The following is an 18,605-nucleotide window of genomic DNA, read 5'->3' as shown; positions in this document are numbered from 1 at the left end:
AACTAAGGCTCTGATTTACTCATTTAAAAGAAACTGGCATCTAGGCTTATGGCATGATTTTGCACTTGAAGGTGATGGTTTAAATACCAGTCCAACCCCATAAATGCCTGTTATAGCTACTAATAAAAGTTTGGCTCCTTCTCATTGGGGAAAACATAAATAGATGATTCTTGTTTGGGGTTCTTTTCTGGGGGGTTTGTTTTGTTTTGTTTTTTAATGCTCTGTCCACCATCTTGGAATTTGGTCTCTTTTATAGAGGGTATGGCTGCATTACGAGGCTGCCATGAAGAGATCTGATCATTGTTATTATTTTTACCTTCCACATCCATCTAGCATTTTCTGCCAGGGGCCAGGGTAGGAAGAGGGACAAAAAAAGTATTTCACTGAAAAAAAATGCAACTTGAAAACAGTACATACTGAAAAATTCCTAAATACTGTGGCTAGTAAAGACAGACTCTGTAGCATGGTGCTTCAGAATACATCATCCTCATTATATAATACCGAGTGTTTACATTAGCCACTGCAAAGCCTTTATTAGTCTCTGTGAAATTTCTGAGGCTTGCCTGGGCTTCTGTTGCCTGCAGTCTGGGTGTTAAAGTTGACTCAAGCATTTCAGGTTCCTAATTGAACAGGCCTCTGAGGTCACCACTCTGAGGTCATCCTTTGACAGTATCAGGGTGTGATTTGTGGTCTCTGGAGATGTTGAAGCATTCATTCTTAAATTCTAGGTTATAGTGGCAGCAGCTGTGCCGCTTTCCTGAGATGTCTCATTATAGTTCATTCACAACGTTCCTTTGCTTCCTCGCCCAGGGTTAGCACCAGACCTCCTGAGGTTCTTGCTTTCCCTGTTTGACTCACAGATTCTTATTTTCTTAGAACTCAGAGGAATTTGTGAATGCTTAAATGGGAGCTTGTGTCCCTGAATGAGCTTGTGGAGGCTAGCAAACCCCATTAAGATCAACCTAATATTTTGCACGCTTTTGAGAGTAAGTGTTATAAGAGGGGACAGTGTTTTCATCAGATTCTTCTGTGGGGCCTGAGCCCCAAATGGTTGAGATGTTCTCATTTCCTCTCTCTGAAGAGAAAGAGAGACTGAGTGCTTTGTCAAAACCCCTTCAGTTTCTTGGTGGTTGAGCCAAGATTAAAGACTCATATGCAGTGATTCCTAATTCAGCATTTTTCCCGCCACACTGCAAAATGACAATCAAGGCAAGTATGTTTTAACTAATGAACAACATTTTAAAGAAGTTAAATGAATGTGAACTGATAACGTTGAGTATACTGTTGTTGAGTATTATTCCTGGCCTGGATGCTTTATCACCAGGCGCCCCCACTTTTCCTGCCTCTTGTTCATACAGAAAGGAGACTTACCTTATCCACTGCCTCAGGCACATAATCCAAACCACGTTCCAGATCCAAGGATTTGTATTCCTGATTTAGTAGGGAGCTGGAAATGAATGGAAGCTTTTCCCTATAGCCTCAAAAATTTTTGATGGTGTTAATTCGAGAAAACTATTGATGATGCACTTTTTGTTTTTTCCTTTAAACTACCCCACAATGAGGCAGTGTTTCCCAGGCTAATTTTGATTCACACAATATCACTGATCTGTGGAAGGGAAAGAGAATATAAGTCATCTGCTTTCACATTAAGAAGACGGTGTCCCTGTTCCTCGCTCTGCCACTGGGTGGTTAGGTTTGACTTGAGTTCTCTGATTCTCAATTGCCACGTCTGTAGAATAACAGTATTGAATTGGGACCACTGTACATATTTGGTCTGTTAATCAAAAATATGTTACATAGTGCCTTTCGATATACATTTTCTATGTCTTTTTCAGAAATAAGTAAATTAGAGCTTGTCTTTGGTTTATGATAGGTCACATTCTCCCAGGTTTTATTTCATTCCTGCATTTATCAGCCTGAAATTAGACTAGGTATAATAACAATAATAGTAAAATAATAATAATAATAGAAGGCCCTCTATGAGGTGGATTGATTCAGTGACTGGGATAATTGGGATGGGAGTGTCAGAGACAGTGCGATTGGCACAGGACAGAGCGGAGTTTAGGGCTGTTGTACATAGGGTCACTATGAGTCGCAAGCGACTCGACGGCACATGACAACAACAACATTACATTTTTTGTTACATGCATGGATACTCAGACTCTGACCCAAACGTTTTTCTCTCCTGATTTAGATCCTAACATTTTCTAAGACATTTTTACCTTCCCTTTTGCCTATAGTACTTTCAATACTGAAAACCAGGTTATCATCTGCCCATTTTACCTGTGAAGACTTCTGGGTCCAAGAAAGCAAGTGACTTGTTCAGGGTCACATTGGTAGCCTATATTGTTATTATGTGCCAATGATTCAGGACCAGCTTTTTGCTGACCCTTTTGCGGGTTGCTAGAGACTCTAAATCTCATAGGAAGTGATTGCCCATCATTTTTCTGAGGAACAGCGGGTGGATTTGAACGTCATAAGAATAGATTGACAGCCCCACACTTTACCACTAGGTCTTTAAGGACCAATAATGATAAGAGTCCAAGTTAGACACTTTTGGACATCTTAGCAGTGCATGCTTGTGGTGTTAGAGCTCAGTGATTTGATTATGTAAGAAGTGTCTCTGACTCTTTGTTTTGTCAATCCTGTCCTAGGTGTTTGATATCAGCTGCTACCAGGAGTCTCTGGCCCCATGCTTTGCCTGTCAGCCCACAGCAACATCAACCAAATCACAGAAATTATCCTGGGGGAGACAAAGGCTTATGTATTCTTTGAGCGAAGCTATGGGGATATGCATTCCTTCGTCCGCACGTGCAAGAAGCTGAGGGAGGAGGAGGCGGCCAGACTGTTCTATCAGATCGCCTCAGCGGTGGCCCATTGCCATGATGGTGGCCTGGTGCTGCGGGATCTCAAGCTGCGGAAATTCATCTTCAAGGACGAAGAAAGGTAACTCTCTTTTCTGTTCTGAGCGGTGTACTATGATAGGTTGTTTATGGAAGCTTGTGTGAAAAGCTGGAATGGACATTTTTTCTATCTCTTGTCCATGTCTTCATTATCCAGTACAGTTACGATAGAAATACCACACAAGTGGGTGGTTTTTAACAAACAGACTTCTTTTCTCACCATTTAGGAGTTTGAAAGTCCAAATTCAGAGTGCTTGGCTGTACAGGAAGGCTTTTTTCTTGTCAGCTCTGGAGGAACGTCCTTTTCTTTGAAACCCACTCCCCCCCCACCCCCCCACCCCGCAGCTATCTTTACATAGCATGCCTTTTTCTCCTCCTTTCCTTGCTAGTTTTAATCTCCTTAAACATGATTGATTCAAGATTCTTCCTGCACTAATCTTGCCTCATTAATTTAAAGGCAGTCCATTTCCAAATGGAATAGCATCCACCAGAATGCCAAATCAAATGCATTTCCCACGAGTAAATTCCTTCTCAGAGCAACCCTCCATCTGGTTTTGAAAGCTGCACATATTTACAGAAGAAGACTGCTCATCTTTTGCTCATGGAGTGGTTGGTGGATTTGAACTGTCAACCTTTTGCCTAGCAGCCCTATATGTTCTGTCCTATGACACTAAGGTTTCTTGGAAGAGAAGCTACACTTCACAGTATATATTTTGAGTGGACATCATTCAATGCCTAACAATCCAAGTGAGAGATAGGAAACTTTGGAAACAGAAACTTAGAATATTTCAGTGTTTTATGTGCCCTTAGAAAACAGTTCACACTTTCTTTGTAGGTCTGATTAAATGCTTAAAGGTTATAGGTGCCAGGATGGCCTGTTACACAGTGAATGTATAGTCTCTGGTGCTGGGAAATCTTGAGTATTGCTACAAGTCTTTGTGACCTTATCACTGAGAATGAGGTAAGCTTTCAAAAGCTGTCTCTTCAGAACCAGTTGGTACATAGAATTAATTATTTATAATTCTTTTATTCACTATTTTAATAGAAATAGTAAGCCTTTATTTTATCTTGTCTTTACAATGACCATCAAGATGAATAACATCATCTGTTAACCTAAAAATAAAGACTTACAGGTTAAATAAAAGTATGCACTACTTCATTTGGAAAAGGAAAATTAAAATGCTTCAAGAGAGCTAAAATAAGACCTAAAGTTTATTATACTTGAATTTAGAGACAACCTAAGAATAAATTTGATGAACGGAATGCTAATGATCAAAGACTAGATGAATTGTGTGATGACTATATACACGAAGAAAGCAAAATAATAGATCATTAAAAAGATAAGAAAAGACCAAAATTAATGTCAAAAGACTTTGAAACTTGCTATTGAACACAGAGTAGCTAAAGCAAGTAGAAGAAATGAGAGAGAAAAGATTTGAACAGAAAGTTTCAAAGGGCAAAGTGAAGTATAATGAAATGTGCAAAGACCTGCAGTTGGAGAACCAAAATGGAAGAACCTTCTAGGCTTTTCTCAGACTGAAAAAGCTGCAGAAAAAGTTTATGCCTAAAATGGCAAAAGTGAAGGATTCTCTGTGCACATTTTTGAACAGCATGTAAGTCTCAAAAGAAGATGGAAGAATTACCGAGGGTCACTGTACCAAAAATAAGTGATCCATGTGCAACCATTTCAGTAGTAGCGTCTAATCAAAAGCTGGTGTCACTAAAGGAAGAAGGCCAAGCTGCACTGAAGGCATTGATGAAAAACAAGGGTCCAAAATGGGTAGAATACTGATTGAGATGTTTAAAAAAATGGATGTGAACTTGGAAATAAAGTGCATATTTGTGCCAAGAAATTTGGAAGACAGTTTCCTGGTCAGTTTATTGGAGGAGATCCATATTTGTACCCATTTGCAAAGAAAAGTACTCTTAATAGAATGGGGAAACTACCAAATAATATGAAGTAATGTTTAACAGAAGTTAATTCAAAGTTACAGCAATGTCTTGACAGAGAAGAGCTAGAAGTTCAAGCAGGATTCAGAAGAGCCTGTGGAATAAAGGATATCATTGCTGATGCCCCGTGTATCTTGGCTGAAAGCTGAAAATACCACAAGGATGTTTGTGTGATTTTTCTGATTATACAAAGGTATTAAACTGGGTATAAAATAACAGCTTATGGGTGACATTTTAAATAATGAGAATTCCAGAACACACAGTTGTGTGCATGTGGAACCTTTTCACCGACCAAGAGAAAGTCAAACAAAACAAAGGCATACTGCATGGTTTAAAAGCAAGAAGTAAGTGAATCAGGTTTATACTGTTTCACCAAACTTATTCAAACTAAACTAATAATCCAAGGAACTGAATTACAAGAAGAAGAATGTGGCATCAGGTTTTTAGGAAGATTAATTAGCAACCTTTCTTACTCAGATGACACAATCTTGAAAATGTAGAAGATTTGAATCAGTTTTTAATGAAGATCAGACTACAGCTTTCAGTATGGATTACATCTTGATATTAAAAAACCCAAAAAAATCTCTTCAAGCAGATCAGTAAACGAGGTCACAATAAGTGGAGAAAAGATTGAAGTTATCACAAAATTAATTTTATTTGGATCTACAATCAACTCCCAGGGAAACAGTAGTGACAAACTCAAAGGCTATATAATATTAGTCAGATCAACTCCATAATAACTCTTTAAGGTGTTAAAAAACTCAGATGTGCCTAGGCCACCAGAGCTCCCTTTTGAAGATCTAGTTGCATCTAATTGAAGCCATGGTATTTTCAATTGCTCCATTTACATTCAAAAGCTAGACAATGAAAAAGGAAGATCCAAGAAAAATTGCTGTTTGAATAATAGTATTGAAGAAGGAATATATAGGTCATAGAAGATGTATAGCCAGAGTGTTCCTTAGCAAAGAGGCATAGTGTGCTTGGCAAAGTGGAAAGTGCACAAAAAAGAGAATGACTTTGCAAGAGATAGGTCAGTGCAGTGGCTGCAACCATAGTGGTTTCCAACAATGGTGATTGTGAGGAGAATCCAAGAACGGTATCCTTCTTTCAGGATTTCTGAACTGGCTCAACTAACCCAGTGTAAATTTTGAGTGTGTATTTTTACGATAGACATGAAATTTCTCCATGAGGATCGATAAGTAGAATTGACTGGTTTTAAAAACCTAGTTCTGTTGTTGTAAGTGGGGCCTACTATATATGTTGGAATGGGTTCAGAGGTACCTAACAACAGCAGCTGAGTCCGGTAAGGAGTAGAGGTAGGGTTGAGGGGAGAAGTTCTGACTAGAATGTGAAGATTCAAGAAAGGTTTTGTAGGATAAATGAATTTGGAGCCAAAACATGTAAGACGAATTTGTGTCAGGCAGCGTGAGAAGGACAGGCATTTCAGGTGAGGAAACTGCCAAAGCAAATGTGTGGCATCGTCAAGGTCTTGGCTTTTTTTTTTGGGGGGGTCTTGGCTTTTTTAGGAGCCAGCCGGCAGGAACCTGGGCATCTGGGTTCCATTCACGGTTCTGTCATTAACTCATTACATTTTACTTAGCACATCCAGATGCTGCCCTGTTTTCTCTTCCAGCTGACTCTGATTGTAAAACTTTTAAGCCACTTTTTTTTTTTAAGAATGCGCTTTTGTTAGTGGAGTCAGTTCATTTATATTCTTTACTCACTGAATTCCAAGAACTTCTTAGAAGCATTTACATACGTGATGTCATGGAATTCTTTTGACAGCCCCCAGCATCTCGAGCCTCTACTAGAAGTCAGTAAAGTAGAGGGTCTATCTTCAAAAAGATTTAATGATCTGAGCTGGGACCATCAGATTACAAGGATAAAATATTTCATTTTAGGAGTCCTTGGGATTCCTGGTAGTATAGTGCTCAATGGACAGCTTGCTGATCAAAAGGTTAATGTTAAAACCCGCCATCCTCTCCTCAGACAAAAGACAGGCTTTCTCCTCCCATAAAGGTTTATAGCCGCAGAAGCCTAGTGCAGGGTTGCTGTGGGTAGGAAACAAAGCAACAGTAGTGGATTTTGTTGTTGGGTAATACAGTTAGACAGTTTAAGTGTACTCAGAGGTACCTAGAAAGTAGTGCCAGAGGCAATTTACATCCAAAAAGTCAGCCATGAAAACCACGGAGCACAATTATTGGCTCAGTGAGAACCAGTTTTGTTTGTCCCGTTTTTACACTTCCTTCAGTCACTTAGGAAACATTTCTTGAATTTGTTTAATATGTCTGGCAGAGATCTTGCTGTCAAACCTTACAGAAATTTAATGGTATCAACACAGAACGAACGAGGTGTCCTTTGATTTCCTGGCCTGTGGTTTGAGCTAATTGGAAAGTAAGAATTTGGGGATTAGCCAAGGAAAAAGACCTGTTGCATCTTAATCTAAGTGGAGTATCTTCAGCCATTTGTAATTCAAGTGAGTATACATAGTGTAGAGAGCCACTTGGGTATTTAGATCTGCAGAAATTGATTAGATTTCTTATTTTTACTCATAAAGTGGGATTTTAGGTATTCACGGCAGCTTCTCTCATGGCCTTTGACAGAGCATGCTTTTTACCTTTACTCCAGAACTGAGGAAAACAGAATTATTTTAAGATTTAGAGTGTAGAACTAGTCTGTTTTTCTCTTCTTCAGCTCAGATGCTTCTGCCTTGAGTTCTGAATCCTAGGTGCTTACCATGTGATTGTTGGGTGCCATTGAATAGGTTCCTACTTATGGTGCTCTTGTATACAACTGAAGGAAATCTGGTCCGGAGCCAGACACAGCCTTTGTTGTGTCTGTCCATCTCTTTGAAAATCTTTGGGTCTCACAGAAATTAACTTGCCTTCCACTGATTTTGCCTTAATATATTTTGCAATCTTGTGTAGCTCCTTTCTCTCCCTGGTCTGATTTTTCTCATTCCTTTATTGTGCTAATGCGAAACCTGTACTTGGATCAAGAGGCAGTAGTCAGAACAGAGCAGGGTAACACTGCATGGTTCAAAATTGGGAAGGGTGTACGCCAGGGATGCATCCTGTCTCCATACCTTTTCAACATGTATGCAGAGCAGATTATCCGAGAGGCTGGGCTCTATGAGGAGAATTGTGGCATCAGGATTGGTGGAAGATCTATTAACAATCTCCGTTATGCAGATGACACAAACCTGCTTGCTGAAACTGAGGAGGACCTCATGCACTTGCTGCGAAGGGTCAAGGACTGCAGCCTTCAGTATGGACTGAGGCTCAATGTCAAGAAGACAAAGATTCTCGCCACTGGACCAATTGGCAGCATCAGGATGGATGACGAAGAGATTGAGAGTGTTCACAGCTTCAGTTTGCTCGGCTCCACAGTCAACACTCTTGGCACCAGCAGTCAAGAAATCAAAAAGCATATCACGATGGGAAAGTCTGCTCTTAGGGACCTCTCAAAGGTACTCAGGAGCAACAGTGTCTCTCTAGAGACTAAGGTGCGCCTGATACAGGCCATAGTCTTTGCAATCGCTTGTTATGCATCAGAGAGTTGGACAATGACTAGGGAGGACAGAAGGAGAGTGGATGCTTTTGAGCTGTGGTGCTGGAGAAGGGTACTGAATGTACCATGGACTGCCAGGAAAACAAACAGATTCATCTTGGAGAGGATTAAACCAAGCTACTCCTTGGAGGCAAGGATTCTGGGGCTTCGTCTGACATACTTTGGACATGTTGCCAGGAGGGATGGGTCCTTGGAGAGGGACATCATGCTTGGGAGGGTGGAGGGACGACGCAGGAGGGGAAGACCCTCTATGAGATGGACCGATTCAGTGACTGGGGTAATTGGGATGGGTGTGTCAGAGGCAGTGCAGTTGGCGCAGGATAGAGCAGGGTTTAGGGCTGTTGTGCATAGGGTCGCTATGAGTCGGAAACGACTCGACGGCACATAACAACAACAAACTTTATTGTTATTTAATATTTCCTTTTTTTCAAGGAATCCTGGTGGTGAGAAGGTTAAAGTACTTGGCTGCCAACCTAAAGGTCAGCAGTTCAAACCCAGTAGCTGCTCCACAGGAAAGAAAGCCTGGTGTTTTTCCCACATAAAAATTAGAGCCTAGAAAACCCTACTCTGTCCTCTGTGGTCATTATGAGTCAGAATTTACTTGTAAGGCCCATGAAAAAAAAAGAAGGTATTTTTTTGAGTTATAACTAGAATACCAGGTGTGAATGTTAAACCAGAACAATTCACTGGGGGCAGTGTACCAAAATGCACGCAGCCTGTGGAGTTCATAGCAGCCTTCCGTCTCCTCCATCAGTGTTGTGAGGCTTAATGGAGGAGACTTCCCATTTCCTGCCTCAGAGTGCCTGGTGGTTTGGAACTTCTGACCTTTTGGTTTGCTGCACAAAATACTAAGCACTATGCCACTGACTCTTTACTCATAAAAAGCTTTCCAAGTTAAAAAGAAATTCAAAGTGACTGTTAGAAACCTCATTCATTGGCAACCAAGTATGTCTGAGAACCCCTCGTGTGCAGTGTGGTCCTGCTGCCTGAGGCTGTGAGATTTATCATAGCACCCGAGATTACCCGGGAGAACCCATCGTATTTGTGAGGTGACAGGGCCTCACAAGTGTTTAAGTGACTTTGCCTAAAGTCACAGAGCCAGTCTGAGGATCAAGCCACCATATATCACTTCACTTTACAGGTTGGGCTTTTTTTCACCATACCGTCTTGTCATTTTGAAAGTTGCAAAGTATCGCTAAGCTGTTATCAGAAGGTCATTTCCTTTTTTCAGGGACATCCTAAATTTTCTGAGCAAGACGGATGAGAAACTTTATTTTTTCAATTATTTGTTACACAGCTGTTAATTTTATGAAAGGGGAAAGAAGGTCTACTCATCTTTTCTAAAAATGTTTATTGTGGTTTTGTTTCTCAATCACTCTACTTCAGAGTGTGAGCGAGCTGCTGATTGTCACTCACCATATTCCTCTCTCCTTGCTTCGATGCAGCCGTGTGGTTTTTAGGACACAGTCAGCCTGTGCCCATATAGAACCAGCATTAAACACATTACTGCTATTTTCTAAGGTGGTAGATGAGGACACAACCTAAATCAGGATGGAAGTTAGGGGCCTGGAGAGCTCTTTGGACCAACTCTGTTTCTAGTCTTTAGAAGGCCCACAACAATATGCATTGACACAGTGATTGTATCAATGAGCTCGAGTGTGTTAGAGATAGTAAAGGTGGCATGTATTATTCATAGGGTTGTTGTGAATCGCATTTGATTCAGTAGCACATAGTAACAACAGCTTCCTTCTGGAGCTCTGGTAACCTAATGGGTTAGGAGTTATGCTGCCAATCTAAAGGCAGGTAGTTCGAATCCACCAGCTACTGTTTGATAGAAAGATGAACAGTCTCTTGTCTTATGATTTACAGTCCCCAAAAACTTGCTGGAAGGTCAAGTGTGAGTCAACAAAGCTCCTTTCTGTCTATAAAATGAAAATATTGTGAGGCTACAATGGGTTCAACACTGAAGGACTTTAAAAAGTTAAACTCTGTCTACTTCTTCTCCTCTTAACTCTGTGTATTCCTATGAAGAAACCACAAAGCATGGAGGGAACTTTTGGAATTACTGCTTTATCAAATAATGAGATGCATCTGTGGCAACTCAGCCTTGTCTGTCTTGGTACACTTCTTGGTCTTTGATGACCTTGAAAGTGATTGACGGTGGAGAATTACAGAGTGAAATTGTCTGAGTCTCATCTGGTTCAGAATGAGACCTGCCTATGACCTGACTCCTTTCAGGGCTTCAAAGATCCTGGTCAGCTTCCTGCTAAGAATTTTCATTTCTTCTTGAAACTATACTGAATCGAAATCCACACAGGTGACTGGATCATCGTCTTTCTTTCTTGAATTCAATTATAACCTCTAAAGCAATTCCAGAAGGCCCCCCAGTAAGGCGAGGTCCAGAAAGCTACAAGCTTAAAAGTAGATTGGCACAGAGAAGATGCACTCAGAAGTTTTACATAAGGTGCATAAAAGAAGTGAAGGGTCCACCCCACCAGGTCAGGACCACCCATCCCACCAAAAGTGGGCTGTGTCCCTCCAACCTTTGCTGCTGTTTCTCCTCATTCGACTTGTTTCTGAAGGTCAAGAGCCTTCAGTTTGCACTGCTGAAAGTGGAAAACCTCAATATCCAAGGTGTTGAGTAGTTTTGAAGAGATAAGCCCTTGAGCCACACAGAACTGCCCTTGGACACAGCCTTTGCAGCCCTAGCTCCTGCAGTTCAATCTGAGATAGTCTGTGCATCTAGAAGGGGGCAGCCTGCGGCTGGAGGCCCTCGAATCAGTAGAGCCATGTCCAGATCCTCAAAGGGACTGCCTTGTGCCTTCCAGCCTCCTCCTCACCCTGCTGTGGCATTAGTGTGATTTTTGCTTGGTCAGCTCATTCTTTGGGGCCCCATGTTTCAATCTGAGCTCTCAGAGCAGGCCTGCATTTGGGCCAAGGCCAGCTACTCCTTTGTAAAGGCAGAGCTGCTTGTCTGCATTTAAATCCCTGCTCCTGCGCTTATTATTAGTAAACTTAACCTTGACAAGTTACTTAGCCTCCTTGTGCCAGGATCGACTCATCTGTGAAGCGGAAATAGCAAGAGGTTTATTTTTCCTCATAGCATTAAAGAAGTGCATGCAAGTGAGCACAGTGCTTGGCACCTGCTCCGTCACTGACAGTCCCTCTTGCTGTGGCTGAGCCTCCTCGGTGTTTAACGCCTGGCCCTCTGTGGAGATGTGGGACCAGTTAGCTCCCTGACCTGGCTGTGACAAGTCCTCTAAGCAGAGGCCAACGGTGGACATCATTTTATTGTTGCGTACTATGGAGGCAGAGCTGACCCTTCTTTAGGTTTTCAGAGGCAGTAAATCAGAAGATTGTCTTTCTCCTGTGGGGCAGCTGGTGGGTTTGAGCCACATACCTTTAGATGAGCAGCTAATTCCTTACCAGTAAACTACAGAAGTGAACAAGGATAGATTGTGCTTGGAGAAAAGGAGCATAGAACCCTGGTGGTGTGGTGCATTGTATGTTGGGTGGTTAACAGAGTTTGGGGTTTAAATTCACCAGTCACTGTGTAGGAGAAAGGTGGACAATCCCTTTCTGTAAAGCTTTACCGCCTTAGCAGCATGAAGGAGTGTTGCTGGAATAAACTTTGCAGCAGAGAGGGGTTTTTTATTGTGAGGTTTTTAAAAATTTTTTCAATTAAAAACAGCAGAAAGGGGGTTGCTGTTCCTTTAACCATCCTGTGTTGCACAGCTTGATTTCTATTCTCCCTCAGGGCAAAGTTCTTTACTCCCCTTCTCTCCATCCTGCCCCCAGTCATGGTGCAATGTTGACATTTCATAGCACAGAAACACCCCATGTGAACTCAGGAACATGTCTCTTTACATGTTTCTTCTTTGGTTAAAAGATCTTTATCTCTTGACGTCACAGATTTCATTTCCTCTGCTTTGTGAAAACCGATTAGTGCCAGCTTCTGCAGGGTGGAAGCTGGGACCGTTTGCAGAAATCTCTGGGCCTTGGGGCTTGCAGAGGTAATAAATGCCATCTGCCCCAGACACACGGCCTTGTTTTATCCTTGGGGGGGGGGGGCTGGGAGGACTGCTGCTTCTCCACCACAGGAGGTCAATGCTTTCTTTCTCAAATGCTGTTGTTTATATTGATTCTTCCTTTAGATCTTCATCTTACTCCCACCTTTGTTGAGGTTTCAATATTTAGCAAAATACAAAGGACAAAAATTAAGAGCCTCACAGACCACATGACGCCTATTCTTCTTCTGTTTAATAGACCTTTTTATTATTTTGAGGTGGAGGCTTTTTCTCTAATATGCACTTTAAGAACAGCCCTTTCTGGTCTGAAGAATCTCTGGATGTACTACTAGTTCATATGTTCACCTGCTCACTGGATGATTGGAGGTTTGCGTCTATTCAAAGGTGTCTGGGAAGAAAGTCCTGGCAAACTGCTTCTCAGTTACCACCCACTAAAAATTCTGTGAAGCACAGGTTTTCCTCTGACACATAGGAGTTCCCATGAGCTCGAGTAGACCCAGAGCAGCTAGTACTGATTTTACTTTGAGGGAGATTTTGCTTTGATTTTCCTTTGTTTATGTCTCTCTCACTGTCAAGTCAAAACTGACTTATAACTGACCCTTTTGTGAGTTGTCAGGGATGGTAAACCACAAGAGAGGAGATTGTCCATCCATTTCCCTCATTGCAGCTATTGGATTCAATACACCCGCCTTTGATTTGGCAGGGAAATTCCTTACCCACTAGGCCTCCAGAACTCCCTTCTTATTTATATAGATCACCTTTATATACTTGAGGAAAACCAACCACTGGGGAAGGCTTGTTTTGCCCTACCTTTTCCCAGGCCCACTGTCAAAGCACATACCCCACTCTATTCTAATTTTCTTTATGTGGGTCTAGATTATCTCAATCTCCTGCCAAGCTGGGAGCTTCCTGCAGATAGAAGCTGTCTCCCTGTTTACAGCTCCTGTTGGACGGAGGCTTTGCTCTGCTCAACTCCTTTGGGCCAGGGGCAATTATTCATTGGAATCTGATAACAAAATAAGAGAAGCAGGAATAAGTACAGATTGTTCACATCTAGGCCATTCATTGATCAATATGGGACCCCAGAAAGATTTAGTATTGATGATTCCCCGCAGTAAATATCTTTTCAAAGAGCTGTTTTCAGTTTTATATCCATAGAGAAATTAACTAGTAAGTTCCATTTTCATTTAATGATTTATACAAATGTGACATTTATTTAAGTGTGCTGCCAGTATTAATAACAGTGTATAAGTTTGTCTGTGAAGGGCTTTTCTAACCAGAATTAAAGAGGGAAGGCCTTCCACAGGATTTGATGACTCAAAGTGGACTCTGCTCATATGCACCTAATACACTAGCTGGTGGGCTAGACTGGGGCTTCTTGGATAGACAAGCCCTATAAGCAGAGGGCATGCTAGAAGACTCAATTTCTCCACTTAGCAGTATGGCCTTGACCTGCCTTCTCAGAAACAATCTTTGCAATGGAAGGAAGAAGGTTAGAGATAAAATGTACATAAAGTACAGTACCTGGTGCATTGCAGGTGCCTAAAAATATAGCCACCATCGATTGCTGCTGCAGGTCATTATCTGAAGGCTTCGAGCCTTATAACTCGCGACTTGGAGAGTCCTTTACTTGTCCAGCATGAAAAGAAATTATATGTTTGGTAAGAAGACAGATGGTGAAAAGGAAGCCAGTCCTTAATGAAATGGATTTATAGGATATCCACAAAAACAGACCCTACATGCTAGTGATCATGAAGGACCGGATAGTGTTTCATTCTCCTAGATGTGTGGTTGTGTGCATTGCAGGTGGTTTAATGGTGACCTCTATCAGCAACAAATATTCTTTTAATGCCCATTAGGTGCCCTGCACTATCCTAGTAGTGGGATAGTGCAATATCAAATAAGAAAAGCATCCTTCTCCCTTGAGACTTATATGCCAGTAAAATAGTAGTTGTCCAGTAAAATAGGCCCACCAGGTGCTAAGTTATGTTTTGTTGTTGTTGTTGTTGTTGTTGTTGTTAGGGGCTGTCGAGTCAAGTACAGCTCATACCAACCATATAAACAACAGATCTGCATCCTGTACCATCCATGTCATCTCTGACATACTTGAGCCTTTGCTGCAGTCACTGTGTCAGTCTGTCTCATTGAATCTTCCTTTATTTTGCTGACCTTCCACCTTTCCAAGCAGGATGTCTCTCTCGTAAAAGAATTTCATTTCTTTCCATTAAGCAGTTCAGGCTCTGATTAGGGTGCTGCTGTTCTCACCATTTTACAGAGGAGGATATTGAGTTGCAAGGTCTTTGAGCTAAGAAGTGGTCAACCTGGGGTTTGTACTCAGACTCTCAAATACTGTGTTGTTGTCAGGAAATAGACGTCAGGTAAAATACAACTACTTGTGGTGAAGCCATGCACAGGATTTCCTCGTGTAGTTAGGCAGCAGCCAGGGTGCACCATGGGACCTGGGCAGTTGAGTCTTAAGTTGAGCACATAGTCGTTTCCCCTGAGCAGCCATAGCCGTCATGGGCCAAGAAAAAGCAACCAACCCTTAGGCAGTCTTGCTGTGTCCTGCTCTCTCACTTCCTAGAATGGCCTTTGTTTTCCCTAGAAAACTTTTGAGATCGCTCTATTTCTCCTTTTTTTTTTCTCCTTTCTCTTTACCTTGCTCAGGGCTAAAGTAATAAAAATACTTGGTGAATGTATGAAAATTGACCCAATAGATGTATGAATAAGTTCTGCATTACAGATGTATATATGTATTAGAAGAGCAAACCTGTAAGATGTATCAAAAGTAAAAGGTAGTGGAGTGGAAACACATTTTAAATACTCTTTACATGGTGCTCTGAGGGGAATGTCCCTAAATCCTAGAATAAAGTCTAACCTTTTGGAAAATATTTCTGTGGACTGCAGACATCAAAATCTTAAGCTGTATCATATCCAGATGGCCTGATTTCTAGATTTTTGGAGCAGTGAGCACCTTAGGCATGGGACGTTGCACTGGATCACAAATATTTGTTACACACCTATTGTGTCCACTGGTGTTTGCAGTGGTTGAAGCACTTAAATATGAATCTCAGGGTTGGGGTGTGCCAGCATGTTCACTGTGTTGGGCAACTTGCTTCTGTGAAAAGCCTGTGTGTTTATGTGGCAGAGAAGAGGAGAGTTCAGCTAGTGCCATGCAAGGTAGAGAATGGTTGTATTAAGGAGTTATGGGAATCATTGGCTCCTGTGTAGGCTGGACTGACTGGTGAAGTAGGGGAACATGGAACTGATGCAAAAAGGGTTCCAGAAAAAATGAGCAAAGGATGCAAATAGGATGGGAAATGCTGCTGGAAGGTCATCTGTGGGAGGACAGAGATGAGGTACAGAGGAAGTCGGGTCTGGGGCCTTGGCTGCAAGCCCATGACCTCAGACTTGACTTGAAATCCAGGAGAAGCTGTTGAATAAATCCTAAATAAGGCAGAGATAGGGTCAGGAATGTGGTGTGACACATAACAAGATATGAAAGCTGGACTAGTGATAGAAAGAAGGTGGGAATTATTTCAGGATGGTGAGTTTTGAACTGGGACTACGGCACTGGAATTAGAAGGGGAGGTGAATAAGGATGCAATTAAAACAAAATTCATTATTTTGTAGATAAAGAAACTAGAAAGAAAAGATTCTTACCTAAGAGTGTTGTTAGTGTTGCAATGGAGAGTAGAATTTAGACTTTCCAAACTCCTGAACTACTTGAGCCTGTGATAAACCATTTCTTAATAGTCTCAGTGAATAGATTCACTGCTGAGTGAGCGTTAAGTGCAGCATCCCTGCCTGTTCCAGTGACGTATGTGGACCGTCCTGCTCATATTGCTCCCTGGATGCTTCCTGGGCTGGGGGCAGCTGCGGAATTTAACCACTTCTTTCTCTCTCCCTTCTTCATCTGCTGCACCATTTGCAGTATGGATAGGAATGATCTGGACCTTTAATAAGCCTGACCAGTCAAGGCAGGAGCTGTTTCCAGGTGCCACTGGTTTCCTTGAACTAGGCACAGCTGGGTGCCCCCTGAGACAGAGCTGTCCAGCATTGAGCTGTAACTTGCTTGGGGAAGCTTTTCTGAGAGGCTGAATCAATCGATTCGGTGGAGATCCTTGGGGAACCAAGTCTAAATGCAGTGGAGCGAGTGGTGAATGGAGTATTGATGAGGAGCTCAGAGCAGCATTGTCTTTCTCGGGTTTCCCTGTCTGTTCCTATGGAGACAGAGACGTACTTCCTCTGCCAGCGTCTCTGTGGCCTTCGGGCTGCACTTCTGTGGTTTCTTCACCGGCAGTGGGAAGACGTTCAGAGGTGGAATGGCTTCCCCGTTCCCCTCTTGCTTCCAGTGGCCATGATGAGTCAGAACCATGAATACGCTCCTGAGAAAGATGCCAGCAGGGGCTGGGAGCCTGTGGCTGTGGAAAACACCTGGATATTTGAGTCAGACTGAGTTTCTCCTTCCCTGCTGTGCTCTTTCCTAGCAAGTTACTTAATGTTTTTAAATGCCAGTTTTCTGGTACATCAAATGAAGGCAGCAACACTGCTTCCAAGATTGTGGGGTGCTGTTGTAGGATAATGAGAGGATTATAGCACCTTAGAGCACTAATCATTTCCCTCTACCCCCAGTTCCCTCTACCCAAATGCCCCCCCCCCAGATTTCTCTCAATGCCTGAAATGTGTGACTTCCTTGTTTACCTGCTAATTGGGGTACAACTTGAAAAAGATGTTTTCTACTCATTGTATGGGACCTAATGCAGAGTTGTCATTCAGATTCAAATGATGGTTGAAAAACATGCATGTATGAAACAAAGGATTAACTTGAGAGATTTTTTTCTGGGCTAGCTCAGCAGCCTGTCTTTCCCTGAGCTCCTATCTATCAGTACTCCCAGGTGGGCCTTTGCTTGCACAACTGGACTGGCAGCCAAACTCGCTTTTCAGTAGCAGGCAGGGCAAGGCGAGAGTTGGCTGCAGGCTGAACTTTCTGACTTGACCCTTAGCCTGCCTGGACCCACCCAGCATGATGGCCTTCAATGACTTCTCTGAATTTCACTGACCTCAGACCACCAAACTTCCTGTCCCTGCCAGGCCCACTTCATCTGGCCAAACTTTCTGGCTAACCCCACCCTGACCCACCCTGGCCTGATCTCTTCTTGCCAAGAGCTTAGGGTGATGTTTAAAGGTTTAAAAGCAAAGCATCATTTACTTATACAAACTATTTTTTTAAAAGAATATAGATGGAACGTGAAACTCAGACAGGAGAAATCTAAGTAGCAATCTGAGTTCAGTTATTAACATGCTGGGTAACCTTGGTCAAGTCACATCTCCTCCCCATACCTCAATTTCTTCATCAACATCAAGTAAATGAACAGCAATAGCCACTTCTTTTTACCTCATGCAATTGTATGCAATAATAAACTAGTTAGAAGGTGAGCACTTAACCACTGCACGACCAAGGTTTCTGTACATGATCAAGTCTAAGTAAATCCGGCGCCATATTTGTTTTTAAGCACCTAGAAATTTTCTCCCTTTAAAACTTTTATTTTTTTCAGTGCTTTGTAATTCTGTGATAAGGGAGTCATGAAGTAGTTTGGAAGGGTCATTGGTTTTTGGATTTTCTTGATGTGAGATCACATCTCTATTTGTTATAGTTGTTGTATATTTGATTTTGAATATTTAATTCCCCGTGCTTCTGTTGCCATTGCCTTTTAGTTCTGTTCTAACAAAGATAGAAACTATAAAAGTCTCTGTATGTAATAGGTAATTAGTGTATGGATGCTGTTTTGCTTTTCTTGTTACTGTCATTAAATTTTCTGCCGCCATTACTATTAGGATTTCAGGAAGGCAGTGTTACAAAAATACTTTAAAATTTGTTGTTGTCGTTATGTGCCATCGAGTCGTTTCCGACTCATAGCGACCCTATGCACAACAGCTCTAAACCCTGCTGTATCCTGCGCCAACAGCACCACCTCTGACACACCCATCCCGATTACCCCAGTCACCGAATCAATCCATCTCATAGAGGGTCTTCCCCTTCTGCGCTGTCCTTCCACCCTCCCAATCATGATGTCCCTCTCCAAGGACCCGTCCCTCCTGGCAACATGTCCAAAGTATGTCAGACGAAGCCCCAGAATCTTTGCCTCCAAGG

At 42.1% G+C, this 18,605-nt stretch overlaps 1 protein-coding gene across 1 annotated transcript in view; it reads left to right on the top strand.

The window, feature by feature from the left end:
• The window catches only part of LOC102872342 (tribbles homolog 2-like), a 38,380-nt gene that overhangs the window by 3,378 nt on the left and 16,397 nt on the right, over positions 1–18,605 (top strand). Inside the window, 2 exon segments of the mRNA XM_006880670.1 lie at positions 2,655–2,694; positions 2,697–2,946. Of these exon segments, the coding sequence (XP_006880732.1) occupies positions 2,655–2,694; positions 2,697–2,946 (290 nt within the window).

Source organism: Elephantulus edwardii, unplaced genomic scaffold (genome assembly GCF_000299155.1).
Source record: "Elephantulus edwardii isolate Elephantulus edwardi_28Jun2011 unplaced genomic scaffold, EleEdw1.0 scaffold00009, whole genome shotgun sequence".
Classification (NCBI taxonomy): Eukaryota; Metazoa; Chordata; class Mammalia; order Macroscelidea; family Macroscelididae; genus Elephantulus; species Elephantulus edwardii.
The sequence above is the reverse complement of the archived record's forward strand: the minus strand, read 5'-3'. Positions and strand labels throughout refer to the sequence as shown.